Source organism: Siniperca chuatsi, linkage group LG1 (genome assembly GCF_020085105.1).
Source record: "Siniperca chuatsi isolate FFG_IHB_CAS linkage group LG1, ASM2008510v1, whole genome shotgun sequence".
NCBI lineage: Eukaryota > Metazoa > Chordata > Actinopteri > Centrarchiformes > Sinipercidae > Siniperca > Siniperca chuatsi.
Window position 1 is genome coordinate 35,611,323 of NC_058042.1, and position 22,743 is coordinate 35,634,065.

Sequence of the window (22,743 nt, forward strand, 5' to 3'; positions counted from 1 at the left end):
TGTCTGAATGTCACTGTGACTGAAGGCTATGTCTGCACATCTGTTTGTCCCTGCTAGAACAAACAAAGCAACATATGCATGTGCATCTTAAAGAAAATACTGTGTATTCTGCTTTGAGTAACATATCCTTCTCAAGTCATACAAACACGAAAGTGTCCTTTCCAGTATCCTTTATATTCTCAGCAACAGGTTGTCAGTCACTAATAAGCATGACCAGGACAAATTTATATACAAAAAAATATACAAAGAAGAGGGAAAAGAAGAAATACCATGAACAGAATAGGATAAAATCAGGAAGCTAACACTACAGGTTGTAAAAAAAAGTACTGTGGGCTTTTTACCACCAACCTCAAATATAGCTTAACAAATCCGGGCTAACGTGAAGTTAGTCAGACAAAAAGATCCTTTTAATTCTCATCCAGCTAAATTGGTTATTTAAACACAGTTGGAAGTTTCATTTGTTTATCTAGGATTAACAGGAAAAGGAAAAGAGATCATATTTCTCCAGTATTAGCTTCTCTGCACTGGCTCCCTGTAAAATCCAGAATAGAATTTAAAATCCTTCTCCCCACCTACAAAGCACTTAATGGTCAGGCACCATCGTATCTTACAGATCTCATAGTACCCTATTACCCCACTAAAACACTGCACTCCCAGAATGCAGGGTTACTTGTGGTTCCCACAAAAGTAGAATGGGAGCCAGAGCCTTCAGCTATCAAGCTCCTCTCCTGTGGAATCAGGTACCAGTTTGGGTTTGGGAGGCAGACACCATCTCCACATGTAAGAGTTGGCTTAAGACTTTCCTCTTTGATAAAGCTTATAGTTAGGGCTGGCTTGGGTGAGTCCTGAACCATCCCTTAGTTATGCTGCTATAGGCCTAGACTGCCGGGACACTTCCCATGATGCACCTCTTTCCTCTCCCTCTCCATCTGTATGCATTTTTATCCCATTACTGCATGTTACTAACTCGGCCTCTTCTCTCTTCCGTAGTTTTGTGCTTTCTCGTTTCTCTCCTCTCTCCTTCTGTCGCTTTCAGCAGGTATTTCTGCCTCCGGAGCTGCAGAGACTGGATCTGTGGTTGTGGGCCACCTGCTGCCCCCGTGTTCCTGCTCGACAACTGCTACTACAATTGTTGTTATTGGCTTTGTTACTATTATTGTCATTATTATTCCTATGACTATCATTCCAATTACATGTTCCAGTCTCTGTAATAGGATGTCATGGTCAATGGTGTCGAACGCAGCACTAAGATTTAACAAGACAAGTACAGAGACAAGTCCATTGTCTGATGCAATTAAAAGGTAATTTGCAATTTTCACCAGTGCTGTCTCTGTGCTATCTCTATCCCCTCTAAATCCTGACTGAAAATCCTCAAATAAACTATTGTTATTTAGAAAGTCACACAACTGATTGGTGACTGCTTTCTCGAGGATCTTAGAGATTAAGGGAAGGTTAGATATAGGTCTATAGTTGGCTAAAACCCCTGGATCAAGAGTGGGCTTTTTAAGAAGAGGTTTAATTACAGCTACTTTAAAGGATTGTGGTACATAGCCTGTTAATAAAGACAGATTGATCATATCCAGTAAAGAAGTGCTAACTAAGGGTAAAACATCTTGAACCAGCCTAGTTGGAATGGGGTCTAAGAGACAGGTTGATGGCTTAGATGTAGAAATCATTTAAATTAGGTGAAGAAGGTTGATAGGAGCAAAGCAGCCAAAACACACATCAGGCTCTACAGCTGTTTCCAAGGTTCCTGTGTTTGAAGACAAGTCGCACTGGTTGAAGGCAGGATTTTTTTCTCTAATAGTTCAAATTTTATCATGAAGTCGTTACTACCGAGGGCTATAGGAATACATGGCTCAATAGAGCTGTGATTCTCTGTCAGCTTGGCTACAGTGCTGAAAAGAAACCTGGGATTGTTCTTATTTTCCTCTATTAATGATGAGTAGTAGGCTGCTCTGGCATTACGGAGGGCCTTCCTATATGTTTTAAGACTATCTTGCCAGACTAAACTAGATTCTTCCAGGTTGTTGGAACGCCATTTCCTTTCAAGTTTTGGTGATGTTTGCTTTAATTTGTGGGTTTGGGGGTTATACCGTGGAGCTAACCTTCTTTGTTTTATTATCTTCTTTTTAGAGGAGCGATAGAATCGAGTGTCGTTCACATTGAGCCTGCAGCACTATCAACTAGATGGTCAATTTGGGAGTGGCTGAAATTAGCACAGGAGTCCTCGGTTGTATTGAGACATGAAATTGAATTAAATGCAGAAGGGATCGCTTCCTTGAATCTAGCCACAGCAATATCAGCTAGACATCTACAGTAGGAGTTTTTACCTAATGGTGTGTAGTCCAGAAATAGCAGTTCAAAAGTTATTAAGTAATGGTCTGATAAAGAAGGATTCTGTGGAAAGACTATTAAATGTTCAATTTCAATGCCATATACCAGAACAAGGTCGAGGGTGTGGTTAAAACATTGAGTGGCTTCATGTACACTCTGACAAAAGCCAGTCGAATCTAATAATGAGATTATCGCAGTACTCAGGCAGTAATCATTTTCAATGTCCACATGAATATTAAAATCACCTACAATAAATACTTTATCTGTTTTAAGGACTAAACTTGATAAAAACTCCCACTCATGGTGGGATTTGTTGGGTCTCTGTAAATAATATTATAAAGAGTACGGTCTAGACCTGCTCTATAGGAAGTGCAATGAGATAACTTCTGTTATGAATTGGTGCTATATAAATATAATACAATTGAATTGAATTATTGTGAAATAAATCAACATGAGCAGAAAGTTAAAACTGATCCGCAGTGATCATGGTTTCAACCACTGACAGTCAGACTGTGTGCCTTACATCGAGTACTCTAGAGCAACGCTGTGTGGCTAAACACAGTTTGTTCAGAGGGAGGAATGGAGGGTTAGCTACAGAGCAACATCACTGGAGTGAGGAAGAATTCAGCAGGGAAGGGGCATTTTTAATGGGGTCTTTCATGTGAAGGGTAAAAAAAAAATATATATATATATATATATAAATAAATAAATCTCCTAATCATGATGACACTGAATTTACATTCATGGATTTCCTTTCTTTACCTCATTCTTCAATATAATTAGTAGAAGTAGTATTTCTGTCTCATTATTTAAATTTCATGTTTCATTTTTTTAGCAGGAAAATCTGCAGAGCAATGAAAAACACCAGCATTGGTTCATTGAACTAAAATGTCCTGTACACTTGGTACATCACCTGAGGTGCCCCAAGTGAAGTAATAGAACTGAGAATAGAGAATTGGGGTTGTTTCTGTCACGTAGCCACTTACACCTGTCACGAAGTCGATCACGTCATCTGTTGCTCCACCCGACTAACCTTGTGACAAGTTACCTAATAGTAAAGAAGGTATATAAACCATAGTTTTTAGAGATTGCTGGGGGACTTTGCACTACTCCGATTGAATAAATTCAACTTGAAGATTGGACAGAAACTTCATCCTGAAGCATCACGCCGATGGAGCTGAGCCCAAGGAGGGACCACTCGAGTTCGACACACAAGGCTTCAAAAGGCCAGGATGCCTTTAAACATGGGACTTCGACACACGCTGATGATTTTTCTTTTTACCATCTGACATCTACAATCTTTGTTGACACCAATTTTGGAGATTTTTGGACTTACACTTTTGAATTCCCTGGACTGTTTCTTTTTCCAAAGACAAACAGAGTGAAGGGTACGCACACCCAAAAAACTTGGGTTGACAAAAGATCTGCACACTGCTGACAGCTCCCAGCAACTTTAATTTAATAGAGCAGCATTTCAATCTAACAGTGATCTTTGTCAGGCAATGTCAAACCATCACAAAGCAGAACAAGCTATTTATAGACACAAACACATTCATCACTCTGGTGGTTGTGATCTGCATGAGTGAGAGTCAATCTACTCTCAAACTGGACCAATCAGAGCAGAGCTGGACAACAATGTCTGATGCTCCTACACAGGGGACAAAGCTCCTCCATTAAAAACATCAAGATAAATATTATACAGACACATATTAATTTCAATACATAAACATTTTAGTCAAATATATTGCATGAATCACAGAAATCATCCAGAAGAAATAATTATTATAGAAACTACGATATAGGAAAAACTGAAAAGTAGAAAACAGTAATATATTACTTGCCCAAAAGGGTTCAAACAACAAAAGCAAGTACAACTTAGCAATTACCTTCCAACAGTAAAATCAACACCAACAAAAGGAAGAGAACAAAAAAAAGATTCATCAGATATTAACTCTTGAGAGAGATGATCAAAACGTAGTTATATTAAAGTCTGTAAAAGCAGAGTAGAGTCTGTTAGTCATACTTAGAAAAAAAACGTTGTTTATTCCAACTATAACCACCTAAACTTAAAAAGGTTTAAGATCAAATTCTAAATGCAAGCTCTTAGGTGATAGGGTGTTAAGGGTAAAGATAGAATGCCTCTCTTTTCAGAATGATGTTGTTGATGTCGCCTCCCCTTCTGGGGGTTTTTACGTGTTCCCAATGTATCTCAGTGTGGATGGGTTTTGCTTGAACAAATTAAAATGCACAGCCACAGGGTTCTTTTTGTCATTAGTGCCTATGCTTTTATGCTCTGAAATACGGGTCTTAAGACAGCATTTGGGTTTTCCTATGTAAGCCAAGCCACAGTGACATTTGATCATGTAGATTACATTATTTGTATTACAAGTAATGATACCCTTAATGTTGAACTCTATTAAATTGACTAATTGGAATACTTTTTAGAGAGAGGTGGGATGGAAACTCGTGCCCTGTAATAATGTGTTCCTGTCTGTCGGTTTCCTATATCTGTTACCAATTTGTCTTGTTCTTTGATGATCAAAAATTGATTTGTAAATAATCATAATTGACTGTAAAATTGAGATGATGACTGCTTGCATTTAGAAAGCATGTGAAATCCAATAATTCTTTTATAGTACCTGACCAACGGAGGAATATGTCTTCATTGTACCTTTGCCAAAGACCTATATGATGAAAAAAATGATAATGTGAAGATTAACATGAACTGGTGTAACCAATGTATAAGGAAGCATAGTTTGGTGCCATGGTGCTGCCCATGGCTGTGCCTTTTAACGGCAAATAAAAAGAATCTTTGTACATGAAAACATTTTTATGAGAACCAATCTGGTTAATTCATTAATACAGGCAATCCTGGGATTCATATCTGAATGAGAGGTCAACAGTAAATAACAGTCAACCGCTTCAATGCCTACGTCATGTGGTTTATTGGTATAAAGCGTTTCTACATCGTGTCACGAGTAACATATTATTAACAGGAAAGTCAATAGTTAAAATATTAATCATGTCAATGGTATTTTTTACATATGAAGACAAAAAAGTCTCCACTCTCAAAATAACAGGATAAAGTGCTCTGAGTTATCTTTTTAAAATCCTCACTTGGATCTGAGCTGTTCTTCTAGAACATCAATTAATTTCTTGATCATAGTCACACAAATCCATCACTGTGGAGCCACTCTTATCAGCTGGCTTAACAACAATATTTTGTCTTTTTTAGTTCAAATAAAGCCTCTCTATGATGTAATGGTAAATTATTGTACAAAACACAAACCTTTACTCAGAGTATGTTGACAACTGGAAGATAATTCTTTACTGGACAGGCTGACAACATTCGAGGTCTCTTGATTCTGGTTGGATATTGTCTTATCTCATGTTGGTCGCTAACGTTTGCCTCTCCTGCATTTTTTCTTCCTCTTTGGTTTTTCATATGCCCTCTCTATCCTCCAACTTGGCTGGGGCCATCTTCTAAAAAAGAAAAAAAAAGCAGACGAGGCTGTACTGTTGTTGGTTTCTGAGTCGGTCTCTATGTATGACGCCACAGATACATGATGAAGGTTGGCAGGGTGGAGTGGATTTCACCATGAACATACCCATCCCCTGCAATAGTCCTCTGCATCTCTCTCAGACTCGTTTTTATTGACTTTATCTCAGATTCAAGTTTTCTTTATACTGGTCACATTGTGTAAATAGTTCTTTTAAGTTTGTCTTCATTTAAGAAGTCTGCCGTTTGCTCCAGGATCATCAGGGTGTCATCATTATTACCTTCGAAGCTGCTGTCTCCTGGATGTCTCAGGACCCCAATAATATTGTCCAGTAGTCGATTAGGGATGCAGTTGCATAATTTTACACCTTCCCCAGTGACCCAGAGACTTCTGCCATGACAAAGGACCACTTGGCATTTGTTGAGGGTACTGTAGTGGAGGTCTGGAACCAGGTCAGGCCAGAGATTAAGTCTGGACTCCTTTCCAACACTCTTACCAATGAGTCTCAAAGCACCCAAAAAGAATGATTGGAGAAGGTCAGAGTTCGATGCATAATGGTTTGGTCCTTATTTGGGCATTGGGGAAAACCCAACTATTTTTTGTGCCAACTTTAATGGTGTCTGGAAATCCCCCAACTCCTCCTTCCTGAGTGTGTTTACAGCAGAATAGGCCGTTTTTTCCAGAGTCTCTGATCAGCCTTTTTTTTCCATTTTTTTTTCACTTTTTTACTTTACGCATATAACATACTCTATATGTCTTTAACATGAGTCAGTTATTCTTAACAGTATATTTTGTCTAGGCATGTAACATTTGTTTTCTGTGTAGATTCAAACAATGTAATGAGTGCACGGGTTAGCTGTTTAGAAGGTAGATAGTGTCATAATACATATAGCACCCTATGGAAGGTAAATAATGTCATAAATGCATTTTACTACGTGAGTATAATCAGGTCATTGGATTATTTTATTAATTAAGGTTTCTGAGCATTTTGCCATGCAAAGCTATTCAATTTGTTCTCCTGGAGATCATCATCACTGGTGTGGAGAAGCAACACAGATTGGAGTCCCAACCTCCTCATAGTGGTGTTCTTGAATGGGCGTACTGTCTGTACCTGATGTTTGTTGTTTTCTTGTGGCATTGGTTGGGGGAACAGGAATCCATACAGGATGAACCACAGAATCAAAGCAAGATTCATGGTGCAGCCAGTAAGACACAACAAGCTAAATATCCCAGAGTGAAGCCAAACCACATAGTTGCCTGTCTGCTGTGAAGCTGGAGGACTTGCAATGTCATGTAGGACAGCATTTCATGAGGCTGTTCACATGTTCCGTTGTTGTACATTTTGATTGGGCCCAGCCACATATAGCCTCTCATCTCTTTTCTCTCACACAGGCCTTTCCTGAAGGAGCGTCCATTCGAGCCTGCGCTGCTTCACCTACGAAGGGGTAATCTGCCCCAGAATGGTTTTAGCACATCCTTGTGAGGATTGGTTGGCCATTGCCAGATATGACTGTCTACCGTTGGCTTCGTCAAATTGCTCTTTATATGGGTGTTACTTTTTGTCCATTTAGCACCTTGCATGAAAGTCTCTGCCATCATGCCATTGAATGCATGCAGAGGGGGGAGTATAAGGGATTTTATTCCAAATCACATTTTAAATGTGAATGTGAAAGCATTCTCTGGTTATTCTCCCAAGTCTGGCAGAGTTATGTCTTGGCAAAATAGTACAAAGTGAAGAATCAAGAAGGCGATTCATAGTACAGATTAATTGCTGTGTAGTTATGGAAATTTAATGCTTTAAATAGCGAAAACACTACACAGTGATGAGTCTAGCGAGAACGTATAAGATGACTTATAATCAAATGTAGAGTCTAGCTATTGGTTCAATAATTTATGTGGTAGTAAGAGAACAAAGTGGAAGAAAGTAGGACATTTTATTATGAGTATAGTAAGTATAACTACATGAAGATATGAATTAGAGACAGAGAGTGTAAGATGTGACCTGATCTGACAGTAAAGATAGAGTTTCTTAACCAACTACTTTATCTTAAGTCTGTAAATATGCATTGGGTGTCGAAATTAACACAGATATTGATAAATATATGAAAGTCTTAGCTACAGTGAAGCACTGGTTGGCCAAAAGTATGGGGTGAGACATAGACAAAGGTTTCCTAGGAGAATGGAAGAGGGGAGAAGGGACGGGAGAGAAGTGCACAATGCAAATTCCACCTAAAATTTAAAAATAATAATAATGTACTGATAGTGGTAATATTAATATGAATAAAGTAATAATAATATGAATGATAGTCAGAGGAATAATAATGATAATAATAAGACTAATAATAACAACAACTGTAGTAGCAGTTGATTTCAGAATCAAGACGTTTCGGCTCCCATCCGGAAGTCATTCTCAATTGTCACAATTGAGAATGCCGAAACGTCTTGATTCTGAAAACAGTGTCCAGATGACTACGACTGAAACCTTTTCTACGATAGAACACTCCTGGACGAATGAGGGACTACACCGTCTTGTAGTAGCAGTTGTCGAACAGGAACACGGGGGCAGCAGGTGGCCCACAACCACAGATCCAGTCTCTGCAGCTCCGGAGGCAGAAATACCTGCTGAAAGCGACAGAAGGAGAAAGGAGAGCAACAAGAAAGCACAAAACTATGGGAGAGAGAAGATGTTGAGTTAGTAACATGCAGTAATGGGATAAAAATGCATACAGATGGAGAGGAGAAGAGTGGAGAGGTGCATCATGGGAAGTCTCCCGGCAGTCTAGGTCTATAGCAGCATAACTAAGGGATGGTTCAGGACTCACCCAAACCAGCCCTAACTATAAGCTTTATCAAAGAGGAACGTTTTAAGTTTACTCTTAAATGTGGAGATGGTGTCTGCCTCCCGAACCGAAGCTGGGACCTGATTCCACAGGAGAGGAGCTTGACAACTGAGGGCTCTGGCTCCCATTCTACTTTTGGAGACTCTAGGAACCACAAGTAACCCTGCATTCTGGGAGCGCAGTGATCTAATGGGGTAATAAGGTACTATGAGCTTTTTAAGATACAATGGTGCCTGACCATTAAGGATTTTAAATTCTATTCTGGATTTTAAAGGGAGCCAGTGCAGATAAGCTAATATTGGCTTCTTACGGTGCTGCTGGAGGCCAGGGCAATGCCTTCCAGAGCAACTATGTCTTTAGATAACGTGTCTCGGTGGTGTTTGGAGCCAAGTACAATAACTTCAGTTTTGTCAGAATTTAACATCAGAAAATTGCAGGTCATCCAGGTTTTTATGTCCTTAAACCATGCTTGAAGTTTAGCTAACTAGTTAGTTTTTTAGTAGTTTCTTCTGGCTTGATCGATAGATATAATTGGGTATCATCCGTATAACACTGAAAGTTTATGGAGTGTTTCCTAATAATATTGCCTAATGGAAGCATATATACAGTGAATAGAATTGGTCCAAGCACAGAGCTGTGCGGAACTCCATGACTAACTTTGGCGTGCTTGGAGGATTCATTGTTGACATGTACAAACTGAGATTGATCTGATAGATAGGATTTAAACCAGCTTAGTGTGGTTCCTTTAATGCCAATTAAATGTTCCAATCTCTGTAATAGGATGTCACGGTCAATGGTGTCGAATGCTGCACTATAATATCTAACAAGACAAGTAGAGAGACAAGTCCATTGTCTGATGCAATTAGGTCATTTGTAATTTTCACCTGTGCTGTCTATGCTATCTAAATCCTGACTGAAAATCCTCAAATAAACTGTTGTTATGTAGAAAGTCACACAACCAATTAGCAACTGCTTTCTCAAAGATCTTAGAGAGAAAGGAAAGGTTAGATATAGGTCTATAGTTGGCTGAAACCCCTGGATCAAGAGTGGGCTTTTTAAGAAGTGGTTTAGTTACAGCTACTTTAAAAGACTGTGGTACATAGCCTGTTAATGAAGACAGATTGATCATATCTAGTAAAGAATTGCTAACTAAGGGTAAGATGTCTTTAAGCAGCCTAGTTGGAATGGGGTCTGAGAGACAGGTGATGGCTTGGATGAAGAACTTGTTTAAGTTAGTTGAAGAAGGTCGATAGGAGCAAAGCAGTCTAAATATCAGGTGTTGCAGCTGTTTCTTAGGTTCCTGTGTTTGAAGGTAAATCGCTACCGGTTGAAGGTAGGACCCTGATGAATTTTGTCTCTAATTAAAATTTTATCATTAAAGAACTTCATTACTACTGAGGGCTTTTTTAGAGGAGCAATAGAGTCGGTGTCGTTCGCAGTGAGCCTGCAGCACTATCAACAAAATTATCAATTTGGAAGGGACTGAAATTAGCATAGGAGTCCTCTATTATATTGAGACATGGCTTTGAATTAAATGCAGATGGAATCACTTCCTTAAATTTAGCTACAGCACTATCAGATAGACATCTAGTGTAGGAGTATTTGCCTAATGGCGTGTAGTCCAGCAATCAGAGTTCAAAAGTTATTAAATAATGGTCCGATACAGAAGGATTCTATGTCTATTATATTGCTATATTAAAAGACAAACATTAAGTATCAATACTTAATCACATTATATATTATTGTTGTGTACCTTGTTTACATACATACTAGACTTCCTGACTCACTGCTATTAATCGTACCACTGTCACTTTACCTCTTAACTTTGTCTTTAATTGCTCTTGTATATTTTCTATTTTTACTCCTATTCTTATTCTAGTTTTATTTACCTCTTATATATTTTTTACTTTCCCTATTTATCTGTACTTACTTCTTTGTGTTGCTGCAACAACCAAATTTCCCCTACGGGGACCAATAAAGGTTCATCTCATCTTTGCTGGTATTCTCACCAATCTTGTAGTACATTTAACTGAAACTATTTTCTGAACAGTAACTGTTGCCTCGAACTGTTTGGTCATCACATCCACATCATTAATGATAAGTTCCCCAACTTTTCTTGTGCACATATATCTTCTGAAGGCACAAAGAATCATACCCAAATTATCATCACATTATTTATAACGTTATAGATCAACGGCCTATTTGATTCTGTCAGTAGTGCCCAGCCATATTTGCATGCCATTTTCATGTAATTATATAGTGCATGGAGAAAAGTATGTAGTCACCCAATGATTGTCCGCATATGATTGCGACACCATGGGCATTATTGTGCTGCTATAATAGCCTCCAACACTTCTGGTTTCAGGCTTTTGGAACCTAGCTGCAGGCATTTGCTTCCATTCAGCCACAAGAGCATTAGTGAGGTCCAACTCTGATGTTGGTCGATGGGGCCTGGGGCCAGATTCACAAAACTGATTTGTGGCTCAAATGGTGGTAGTGTCTCGTTTCTCAAATGATCGTCACGTGCAAATAAATTCCTACAGGGCTCTCGCAAGCTCATGCGTGGCTCACAATTCTGCTGTTTTTATGAGTGACACCTGTTAAAATGGACACAAGGGAATTATCTCATGTTCCCAACTTGCATGTTGCAAATTTGGTTAAACGGGCAATCGTAGAAAAGGTTTCAGTCGTAGTCATCTGGACACTGTTTTCAGAATCAAGACGTTTCAGCTCCCTTCCGGAAGTCATTCTCAATTGTGAAAAATGGGACGGGAACTAGAAATTTAAGCTACTCTGTGTTACATAACTACGACTGAAACCTTTTCTACGATAGAACACTCCTGGACGAATGAGGGACTACACCGTCTTAAACGGGCAACACATACTCAGAAATTACTAATCATTCATTCCTGAGAAAAAGCATTATCCTGTTATGTCTTGTCTTAGTGTCTTTGGTTTAATATTATTTATGCAAATCTTTCCTTTTGTAAAACCTGCATTTGCTCTATGCAGCAGTGTTGCACTACTAATGATAAATGAGGTCTGTTACATGCAAATGTGTTTCCATGCTCGCAGTCTGTGTTCCAGTTCGTCCCAAAGGTGTAGGATGGGGGTTGAGGTCAGAACTGTTGGGTCTCTGTAAATAATATGATAAAGAGTACGGTGTAGACCTGCTCTATAGGACAAGCGCGATGAGATAACTTTACGTTATGTAACTAAAATTGGATTTAATTGAACTCTGTGCAGGCCCGTCAAGTTCTTCTACATCAAACTGGAAAAACCATTTCTTTATGGACCCGGCTTTGTGCATGGAGGCGTTGTCATGTTGACGCAGCAAAGGGACAAACAAACTGTTACCAGTTGTTATTGGAAACATACTTTAGTGTAAGAGTATGTGTAACTAAGGGCCCTGGCCCCAACTGTGAAAAACAATGTAGGCGGGCATCCAGATACTTTTGAGCACATAGTGCATCATATTTGATTTTGTCTGTATTGTCCAATTCCATCTGCATGCTTCTCTCATGATTTAGTGTGGGAAATGAAGGGAACGATGTTGGATTCAGGTGACTGCACTGCATGCAATGTCATCCATTACAGTGAAGTCAATGTCTGCACTATATATTGAAGACCAGCAGAATCAGAAGTGCAGTGTTCTCACACTGGAGTTACAGATGACGTGATTCAAACCTCAACAATAAAAGATATCTCATACAATTATATAAAAAAAAAATTTATTTTCATATTCAGTGAAAAATCAAAGAGAAAATGTGGGTGCTACTTTTCTATCAAATCTTGACGTGCTGCTGGATTGAACAAAGTCTAACACAGACCAGGACCTGATGAATGACTCCATGTCTGTCCCAGAAAAAAACACCTGTACCTGACACGGCTCTTGGCAAAGCAAACAAATTAAAAAGGTTGATAATGCTTACCCTGAGTGCTGCAAAAAACGTGCATTTATTGGTTTTCATTTGGTGATAATTGAACAGAAAATAACTAAAGAAACCAGACAGCGCTGACATTACAACTGATTTTAAAGAGCTTGTTACCACTCTGACAAAGAATGATGATTTTAAGAATGTACTTGTCACTGTTCCAATGAGGGAGAGGGTTAGGGTTAGACAATAAATCTCTGATTTATGTACCAACTCTGCAGTCAAGGTTAATGTACCCAACAGGATTTATTAGTTCACTCATACCACTGACTGGACCACTGCATCTCCACGTGGTCATGTAGCCTCTTACAAGTTTATTGCTCACAGATTGGTTGTGAGAATAAGCATGTCTAAGGCCAGAAGGAAAGGGCCCTGTGGACTCTCCTCTCCCTCTGCATTATTCCGTCACAGCTCCTGTTTCAGATGGCTGGCACTGTTCCCCTCCAAGTCGGGCTTCTTGCTCTCCGTCTTCTTCTTGCTCTTCTTCTTGCTGTTGACTGCATTCTGCTGCTTGTATTTGGCACCGTTCTTCTTGGCAGCATTCCCGGGGAACACCTGTCCCTCCACAGTGACGTCTGCGCAGCGTTCCTGGGCCACGAGGAAGTCTTTGACCTCCCAGGCCAAACTGCCGTCCCGCAGCATGAAGATCACCCTGTTGGAGCCCACCACGAACCTGCACAAGGACAGGTGGAAACCAGGTACTGTTCATTACTATAGACCACCCTCCATTGGAATGTACTGCTGTTGTTTTCAGTGGCTTTATAACAGCCTAATTATTAATAAAAAGAAGTATAAATATGAAATATGGTGAGGTTAACTACAATGAAACGTTAAAAAGTATGAGAACATTTCAACCTGATACCACCCAATAAGGCAGAGCAGTGATGAGATGTAGAACTTTTTAGGTGCCATAATCAAATGAGAAAGAGTTCCATAAGTTAGGACCCCTGCATCTGATTGACAGTTGGCCTCTGCTTGTGTAATGTTTGGGAAGGTGAAGATAGGTTGGTTGGCTTAATAGGAGTGAATCTGTTTCCTGAAATAAAGGAGCTGATGAGGTGCGAGGATTTGAAGGGGTTGCTATTCTGACAATACATTTTTAGAGGATGAAAATTTGAGGGGTTGTAGAAAAAGTACTCACCCATACTGTTACAATATGGGAAATAAGGATAGATTAAAGAATAATAAACAATGTGAACACACTGTTTGTCCATAAAATAAATTGCTTGCCTAATTATAGCAATAGATTTGGTATATAGTCATCAAATTGCAGTTGAAATAAAGGTTATAAACCATAAACGCTTCAATGAAATGCAGTCTAGTTTTAAAAGACCGATACATTTTTTTTACACCTGCAAAGAAAACAGCCGTACTGGGCCTATCAGCTGCTCCAACAAGAAACTTCAACTTCGGAAACAAACGGAGAGTAAAATCCAGCGGCCTCTGAACAAGCAGCTCTCGCCGCCTGCCTACTCAGGGTCGATGGTGAGCTGTAGAGTCGGTGTCGCTGTGAAGCTGCCTGCAGCGGGCTGCCGTCGGCACACAGATCTCTTGCCGGCTGCGTACTCTTTGCATACGTTTACTGGCCCAAATTCCACTTTTACAGTTTCATGTGTTCCAGAATTTTATTAAATTGTGAATTTCATCTGATCTGCAATGCAAGAAATCATTGATTACAAGTTTACTGATTTATAATCATAAGCTGGAAGTAACACTAGCTGGGGTTACACTGGAGTTTCACATCCACGCTGTCGGACAAAAGTGGTAGGTTGATTTTAGTTTTTTTCCAAGGCTTGTCTCAAAACCACTTTCACACGTGTTTTGAGACTGAATAACTTCCACATTCACTGAGACTACCTAAATCTGTTAGAGGGTGCGACCGTCTACTGTGATCAACTATGCTTTCACTGTCGGTGTAAATGTGTTCAGTTCAATTGCAATTTTTCTGACCAATATTGCAATTTGAATTGTGATTATTTCCCATGAATTAAACTCCAGGCCTGTATTGGTGGTCGGCATAGCATTACACAAGGTACATTTGTGTTAAGCATAATTACAAACTTACTTCTTCATGAAAAGACTGAATCTACAGTATGAGGTCAGCTAGATGTTGTGCTTGTGCTTTGGCTACAGTCTTGAACACCTGAAGGAAGGTTTTCCTTGCCACTGTCGCCAAGTGCTTGCTCATGGTGGGATTTGTTGGGTCTCTGTAAATAATATTATAAAGAGTACAGTCTAGACCTGCTCTGTAGGAAAAGTGCAATGAGATAACGTCTGTTATGAACTGGGACTATATAAATAAAATTGAATTGAACTGAACTGCTATCATTTCTACAAACCACCAGATGTCGCTGTCTTCTCTGTGTTTAAATCTTTTTTCAGCACAAACAGGAAGAAAGCCCTAAAGCTTCATCAGGCTTTGTTCATGCATGACTACCAATTTTATTTCTAATAGTTGATGACAGTGTTAAAATTATTAGTTGGTTAATTGGCTAGTCCAAACGACAGAAACTTCAACAATCAGGCCAAGTTGATAAGAAGTAAATCTACCTTCTTGAAAAGCAGCTAAACAAAGTTCTGGTTAATGGTAAAAGAGTTCAGTGAGCAGCTACCTCTGAATGTCAAAGTTGGCGTTGAAGAGGCTGCCCTGCCACAGGCCTGTGATCTCCTCTGTCTCTTTCTCAGTGGGATCCCCTGACACTGTAGCAAAAACCATCAGAGTCCTGCCCTTCTTGGACATCTTGAGCAGCTCCTCTGGCTTGGAGGGGTCCACCTTGGAAAAATCGATGGGAGGAGGAGCCCTCTTGTGCTCTGGGAGGTCACCTTCCTCAATGTCATCATCCTTCTGTGGAACAAAGAAATGATGTACAGTGAGTCAGGAGAGGTTAAGAAGGCAAAATACTGTGGCATAATTGTTACCACAGCCCAGATCTCAAGACGTTCTGTATCAATCAGCAACTTTTCTACCTTGTTATATACCACTCTTCAACTTGGCATAAATACAATCCAGTAGGGGAATATAACTAAGTACATTTACTCAAGTACTGAAGCAGCTCAAGTCATTTTGAGCTACTTGTAGTTCCATTGTATGTGCTTTATACTTCTACTTCACTACATTTCAGAGGCAAATGTTGTACTTTGTACTCAATTACATTTATCAGAATATTATAGTTACTGGTTACTGTTTTATAGTTCATCTTTTTTTTTTTTTTTTTTACAATTGGTTACACACAATTCCCAGAGGCCAACAACAGTTCCTCACATTCAAAATCCAAAAGACTTCATACATTCAAACTTAATCCCTCATAACACAATAACCTAAAAACATTAACAGGTAGCATTACTTTATGAGTCACTATCGTCTGTAACGATCTTTGATTTTCTGCATAAACCAACATTCTAGTACAAAATAAGAATGGCACATACTTACTGTATGCTACCTTACAGTATACGTTATGTTATGTTATAGATATTAATCAGAAATGCTGTAAAATGCTTCACTATTCCAAAACACATCAAATGACACAAAAGTAGTGTCCAGAAACACAAAAAAAGTTTATATACACAAGTATACATGTACAGAGACAGTCACCCGTGGCTTCTGCATTTGGCCACAAGTTCTAATCCCCATCACAGCGTGTGTCCTCTTGTATTACAGCCGGGTGCGTCTTCAGTACTGAACAGTTCTCCTTAATACATCCATGTGTTAAAATTGTGGGCACAAACATGCTTTACACAAGTACACGACCGTTACCTCATTCATTACCTTACGTGCACAGCAAAGGAAAGGCATGTAGGGAATGTAAGCCAGCGTTTGCACAAAGCCAATTTAAACTTTCAGCAGGGAACGGTGAAGATTCAGAAGCACAAGAAATCTAGCTTGGTGATGGCGCTGCAAAACTTTCTGTCGAATTGCAATCGCACATTTACGGATTGTAATAATTGGAATAATACACAACCCATAATATAATATAATATACATATAATACACCATAATGGCCATTTCACTAGAGGGAGAAAGTTCCCAAACGAGAAACTGCGTTCGTCCAATCAGCAAAACAACGGAGCGCCTGTGACAGTGGAATCTGTAGCTGTAGAAAATAGTCACGCTTGTATCCAAAATACTTTAGGAGTTGCAAACAACAGTTACACCTTCTCAAATTCTTCATTGCAGGTGCACAAATCCTATGTTACGAAACTCATACACTCACATTTTTGCTACAGTTATTGCAGTGACTATGTTGCAAATCACATTTACACAGCCGTATGAAAAAACGTGAAGTCGTGGACAAAATGTGCACATCTGCAAATCAGTATGTGAATTCATGCAATGAGAGTTGCACACCTGTAGAATATTTTCTCACAAATATCTTTTTTTCTTATTTTTCTAGCACCAACACAAGTCAATAACTACAACTGCTTGGATCTGCTGCTCTAAAGTCTCAAATGAGTTCCCTCGCAATATGTTGTGTTCTCCCGCAATACTTCTTCCACTCCTTCAGTCATATCTGTTTCCTCTCAGCTGCTCCGAGCAACCGGATATCAGCTCATTGAACTTTACGTTGAACTGGGCATTAAGTATGCTGATATAGTGCTACTGCTCAATAGGCAGGCATGGTTATGTAATTAGTGAAAGTAAAAATAAACAAATTCTTAGATCAGGAGTTCTCTCTAGAAGAAAGCAGTACGGGAATCTGCAGGATGCTGTCGGTTTCATTCGTGAACAGTTACTGTATCTGGACTGTAGCCCAGAGGGGGTTCACTGAGGAAGAGGAGACGTCTCCAGAGGTGGAATTACAGATGTGCAGCTGAATCTACTTCAAAAAGCTAATGTGCTGCATTTGTATGAGTCAAGAGAAGCATGGAACGAGAAGGCGACTGAAATGCTGCCAACAGTCTGTGGTTCTGTCACAGAGAGCGGACCGCTCTGAACCGCCTGCAGCACCAACGCAGGTTTCTGCACAGGCTCCTCTGATCTTCACACACAACGGCTTAAAGTAGCCTTCAGTGCTGGAACAGGGTTAGGTAGGAGGCCTGGTGCTGTAAGCGTGGAGCAATAACTGATGTTCATTATTCATACAGCTGCGACCCAGAAGGCTGATAATGTTTTATCTGATAACTTCTTCTTTGCAGTGGACATCATATAAGGTGAGGTGTCCATAAACAACTCTTAATGCATTAACTTGAGATTAATGCATTAACTCAAAAGAATTCTAGCCATGACCTTTAGGGGGCTCCGTACTTTTGCACCACATATCTCGGTGAAATGTGGCGCAAAAGTGATTTGTAAGCCAGGCGCGAGCGCTGCTCAGAGATCAGTCAGAGGCGCTGCTATCGTTTTTCCAACCCAGTTTAGATGAAGCCCTCTCTCCCAGGTTAGCAACTAGTACAAACACGGGGCTAATGATTGTTGCTAAACGCTTACTGTTACAGTCAGGGGCGGAAATTAGCCCCCGCAACATGCGGGTCATTTTGTGTAGTGGCGGGTGAGAGAAAGAAGCATGAGAAAGAGATTTGTGACATTCCACAACGCAGACTGAATGGCGAGTCTGCTTGTTTCACTCGGACACAGAAAAACAATGTGGCGTTTGAACGCAGCGGTCCACATTTAAGGTGTGTTGATTGATTAACGGCGTCATCTCATGCACTGAGTAACATGCAAGAAAACATTCCACCTTAAAAGACGCCAGTAGCCTCTGAGCAGCGCTCTGTAGATGACTAACGTGAAGTGGTAGACATGAAAAGGCAGAAAAACATCATTTCATGTATGGTTCACTCTTCTGACGGTTCATTTCTAACGCATTTGCAAATTATCAACTGGGCCAGCTTGTGCTTCTTCAACAACGCCTGCAGGAAGTGAAAGCTTGCTTACCGGTAGCTCCGTTTTCATATCCAAGCCTATTAGATGCGCTGGACCTCTGCATGTTTCCAATGCGGCTTCATTTGCTCGGCACAAGTCAATAAATGAAATCATTCAAAACACCAACTACTTTTGTTCATTCACCTGTAAGTTACTGCTTAATGCCGCTACATACTGCATCCATGGTATCGCCTAATACTGCCAGATGTTTGGCTGACTGCTGCGTGATATTCTCAACATGATGAAACTCGTCATAAAGTCAGTCGTGCGGTCAGTTATCGTTGACTAATGTGTGTAAACTAACCACCGTAGGAACAGCGCTTACATAACCTTCGAAACGAGCCACAACTTAACCGTGCGCGCTTAGCTGAGCTTATTGTAGGTCTTGTTTTATTATTTTTCACATGTAGTTACACACTGCCGGTGTTCTGACGATTTATGCTACCTTGTTTCCAGTTGTGTATGTCTCATAAAATTATAACTCTCACAGTATTATGACGTCTTCATTTATGGGTTTTTTTTAATTACAAACAGGGGTAAGTGCACTGTAAGAACATGCCGGGCATGTTGAAACACTATATTATAATGTCTCTATATAAGATTTCAGGGAGTTGTGGGTCATGCGCAGAACCGCTGAGCAGCACATCTCAATAGGTAGCACATATCGACAGAACACCGGTTAAAACAAGAAAGTGGCAGGTAAAAAAATGAGTGGCTGGTAGACTGTGTAATCCACCAGCCAGTGGCAGGTACATATTGAGGAGTTACATGTTGCTGATGATGCATGGCTAATTGCATACCTAGCTAACGGCTAGGCTAGTAGCTAGCTAATGTCTAAAGTCTGACTGAATGAAAACCAACAGGTCAAAGTACCTCCCATTGTTCCAGTAGCCGTGCCATATCTGCATCATTGTAGTCTCGGATATCCTTCTTTTTCTTGGGCTTACCGTCACTGTCAGCCGCCAAAATACAAAACAAATATGTGCAGAGAAGGAGCACTACACATCTCCACCTGAAGTCTGACGCCATGTTTACAGATGGTGTGTTCTGATTGGCTCTGGAGTCAGTCACATTACGGGAGGGGCGTGTCTGAGCTGTAAAATGCTGACCGGTGGCACGCACACCATGTTAAGGAGTTTCAAAATAAAGCCAGAATCATTAAAAATGTAACATTATCTCTCTCTTTCTGCTCAAGTGGTTATACATTTATCATTAAACCCTCAAAATATGATTGATGACATTTTAGAATCAGCTTTATTGGCCAAGTATGTGCACATACAAGGAATTTGACTCTGATTTTAAGTTGCTCTCAATGTACTTACACACAGTTCCAAGAACGATTTATAGGAAATATAGAAATAAAAACAAGCACAACAAAGCTGAACAAAGATAGATAAAAATTAACATAAAACTATTATATACATACAAGTAGGTGAAAAAATATGTGTATATATAAACATATATAAAAAAGAAACAATGTTTGAAAACATACAATGTCTATATAGCCTACAAGTCAAGTGTTTCTGTAAATTGCAAATAGTGCAAAGAAATAAATATTGAGAATAATGAGAAAAATATAGAAACTCACCAGACTTATCCTTTAAATACTATTGTTTTAAGGCAAGGTGACAATAATGGAAATTTTTGTGCTGAAGTGTTTGAATTAGATTTTTTTTTTTGCACTTTTATGTGAATATGGTCAGAAGCCTCCATCATGTTCAGAGGCAGGAAACGCAGTGGCTGATAAGATAAAGGCCAGTATTAGACTAATACATTAGTCTTACTGTAACTTTGCTGCTACAATCCTGAACATAACGTTAATAAACCATTATTTTCCCTCAGTGAGCATGTGGCTAGATTATTGAGACACTGTTAGAAAGCAGTGTGTGAAGGCCAGAACATTTCATCGTGGAGATCAGAGATCAGCCTAGCTGACACAAACTGTAGAGCTGTTTCCTTTCTGGCCGACTCCACCCAGTGGCACTGTGCCCTGTGCAGCTGCAAGTCCCACTGACAGTACAACAGCCCTCACATACACTCACAGTGTGTTTATCACAACCTCCCACCAAGAAGAAAATAGGATTTGTTACCATGCAACATACCTGAGCTTTATCATTCCTTATGTTTCCAAATAGAGAGTCTCAGTCTGAAAAAATGTATCGAACCAATTCAATTTTGTGTTAAAAATAGTTTTGGAAGAGACTGATATCAAATTTTGGAACCAAAAAACCCCCCAAAAATCCTACATTAGACTGTACTATACCTGGAAAACATGTGCCATTCCATTAATATTCCCCCAAAGTTTCAACTTGAGTAATATCTTTCTGTTTATCGGTGTGTCAGTGGACCTAAACCATGACAACCCAGAGCTGAGACCAGGAGGCAGAGTTGCAGCCCTACACGCTTCTCTGCGCTTCCAGAGCAGTTACCCACCCACAACTCCTTAGTGACGCTGTCTGCCCCCGACCACTTACATTAATAAAACCAAAAGTTAACAGAAGAGGAGTTATACATAAAGACCTAAACAAAAACGCTGAAATAGTACAACAAAACAGGAGAATTAAATGTGGAATCCTAAACATCAGATCTGTCATCTAAAGCTGTACTAGTGAACGTTTTAATATCAGAGTATCATATCGACTTATTCTGTCTTACTGAAACCTGGCTGGGTCATGAAGAATATGTTAGCCTAAATGAATCCACTCCGCCCAGTCATATTAATACTCACATTCCTCGAGGCACCGGCTGAGGAGGTGGAGCTGCAGCCATCTTTGACTCAAGCCTATTAATGAACTCTAAACTTAAACTAAATTATAACTCATTCACAAACCTTGTTCTTAGTCTTTCACACCCAACCTGGAAAACACAACAGCCTATTTGTTATAGTGTACCTCCTGGTCCTTATTCTGAATTTTTATCAAGTTTATTGAACAATACAATAGTCTTTCCACAGAATCCTTCTTTATCGGACCATTATTTAATAACATATTACTGGACTACACACCATTAGGCAAAAACTCCTACTCTACATGTCTATCTGATAGTGCTGTAGCTAAATTTAAGGAAGCGATCCCATCTGCATTTAATTCGGTGTTATGTCTCGATATAACAGAGGACTCTTATGCTAATTTCAGCCACTCCCAAATTGACCATCTAGTTGATAGTGCTGCAGGCTCACTGTGAGCGACACTCGACTCTATTGCCCCTCTAAAAAAGAAGATAATAAAACAAAGAAGGTTAGCTCCATGGTATAACGCCCAAACCCGCAAATGAAAGCAAACCGCGAAAACTTGAAAGGAAATGGCATTCCAACAATCTGGAAGAATCTCGTTTAGTCTGGCAAGATAGTCTTAAAACATATAGGAAGGCCCTCCAGAGCAGCCTACTACTTATCATTAATAGAGGAGAATAAGAACAATCCCAGGTTTCTTTTCAGCACTGTAGCCAGGCTGACAGAGAGTCATAGCTCAATTGAGCCATGTATTCCTAGAGCCCTCGGTAGTAATGACTTCATGAGCTTCTTTAATAATAAAATTTGAACTATTAGAGAAAAAATTCATCACGTCCTGCCCTCAAACGGTTCCAATTTATCTTCACACACAGGAACCTTAGAAACAGCTCTGAAACCTGATATATGTATATATAGACTGCTTTTCTCAGATCGACCTTCTTCATCTAACTTCAATGATTTCTACATCTAAGCCATCAACCTGTCTCATAGACCCCATTCCAACTAGGCTGCTTAAAGAAGTTTTACCCTTAGTTAGCACTTCGTTACTGGATATGATCAATCTGTCTTTATTAACAGGCTATGTACCACAGTCCTTTAAAGTAGCTGTAATTAAACCTCTTCTTAAAAAGTCCACTCTTGATCCAGGGGTTTTAGCCAACTATAGACCTATATCTAACCTTCCCTTAATCTCTAAGATCCTTGAGAAAGCAGTCACCAATCCGTTGTAAATAACAATAGTTTATTTGAGGATTTTCAGTCAGGATTTAGATTCCCTTAGTTATGCTGCCGGGAGACTTCCCATGATGCACCTCCCTCCTCCTCTTCCTTTCCATCTGTACGCATTCTTATTCCATTTTAATGCATGTTACTAACTCAACATCTTCTCTCTCCCATAGTTCTGTGCTTTCTCGTTTCTCTCCTGTGCCCTTCTGTCGCTTTCAGCAGGTATTTCTGCCTCCTGAGCTGCAGAGACTGGATCTGTGGTTGTGGGCCACCTGCTGCCCCCGTGTTCCTGCTCAGCAACTGCTACTACAGTTGT

At 39.8% G+C, this 22,743-nt stretch overlaps 1 protein-coding gene across 1 annotated transcript; it reads right to left on the bottom strand.

Annotated features, from left to right (window-relative positions):
* Positions 1-12,386: 12,386 nt before the first annotated feature.
* On the bottom strand, positions 12,387-19,543 carry mesd (mesoderm development LRP chaperone). Its single transcript, XM_044194515.1, has 3 exons — positions 19,346-19,543; positions 15,225-15,457; positions 12,387-13,285 (listed from the first exon to the last, which is right to left on the bottom strand). Exons 1-3 carry the CDS (start codon positions 19,499-19,501, stop codon positions 13,018-13,020), a joined length of 657 nt encoding a protein of 218 aa, XP_044050450.1. The 5' UTR covers positions 19,502-19,543; the 3' UTR covers positions 12,387-13,017.
* Between the last annotated feature and the right edge of the window lie 3,200 nt (positions 19,544-22,743).

What these genes read in the sequence shown, in the direction of transcription:
- mesd (XM_044194515.1), bottom strand. Translation starts at nt 19,501, where the DNA reads ATGGCGTCAGACTTCAGGTGGAGATGTGTAGTGCTCCTTCTCTGCACA. An exon ending in GGCTACTGGAACAATGGGAG is followed by an intron (nt 15,458 to 19,345) that starts GTACTTTGACCT and finishes TTTGTTCCACAG; the next exon opens with AAGGATGATGACATTGAGGA. An exon ending in GCCAACTTTGACATTCAGAG is followed by an intron (nt 13,286 to 15,224) that starts GTAGCTGCTCAC and finishes GTCCTTGTGCAG; the next exon opens with GTTCGTGGTGGGCTCCAACA.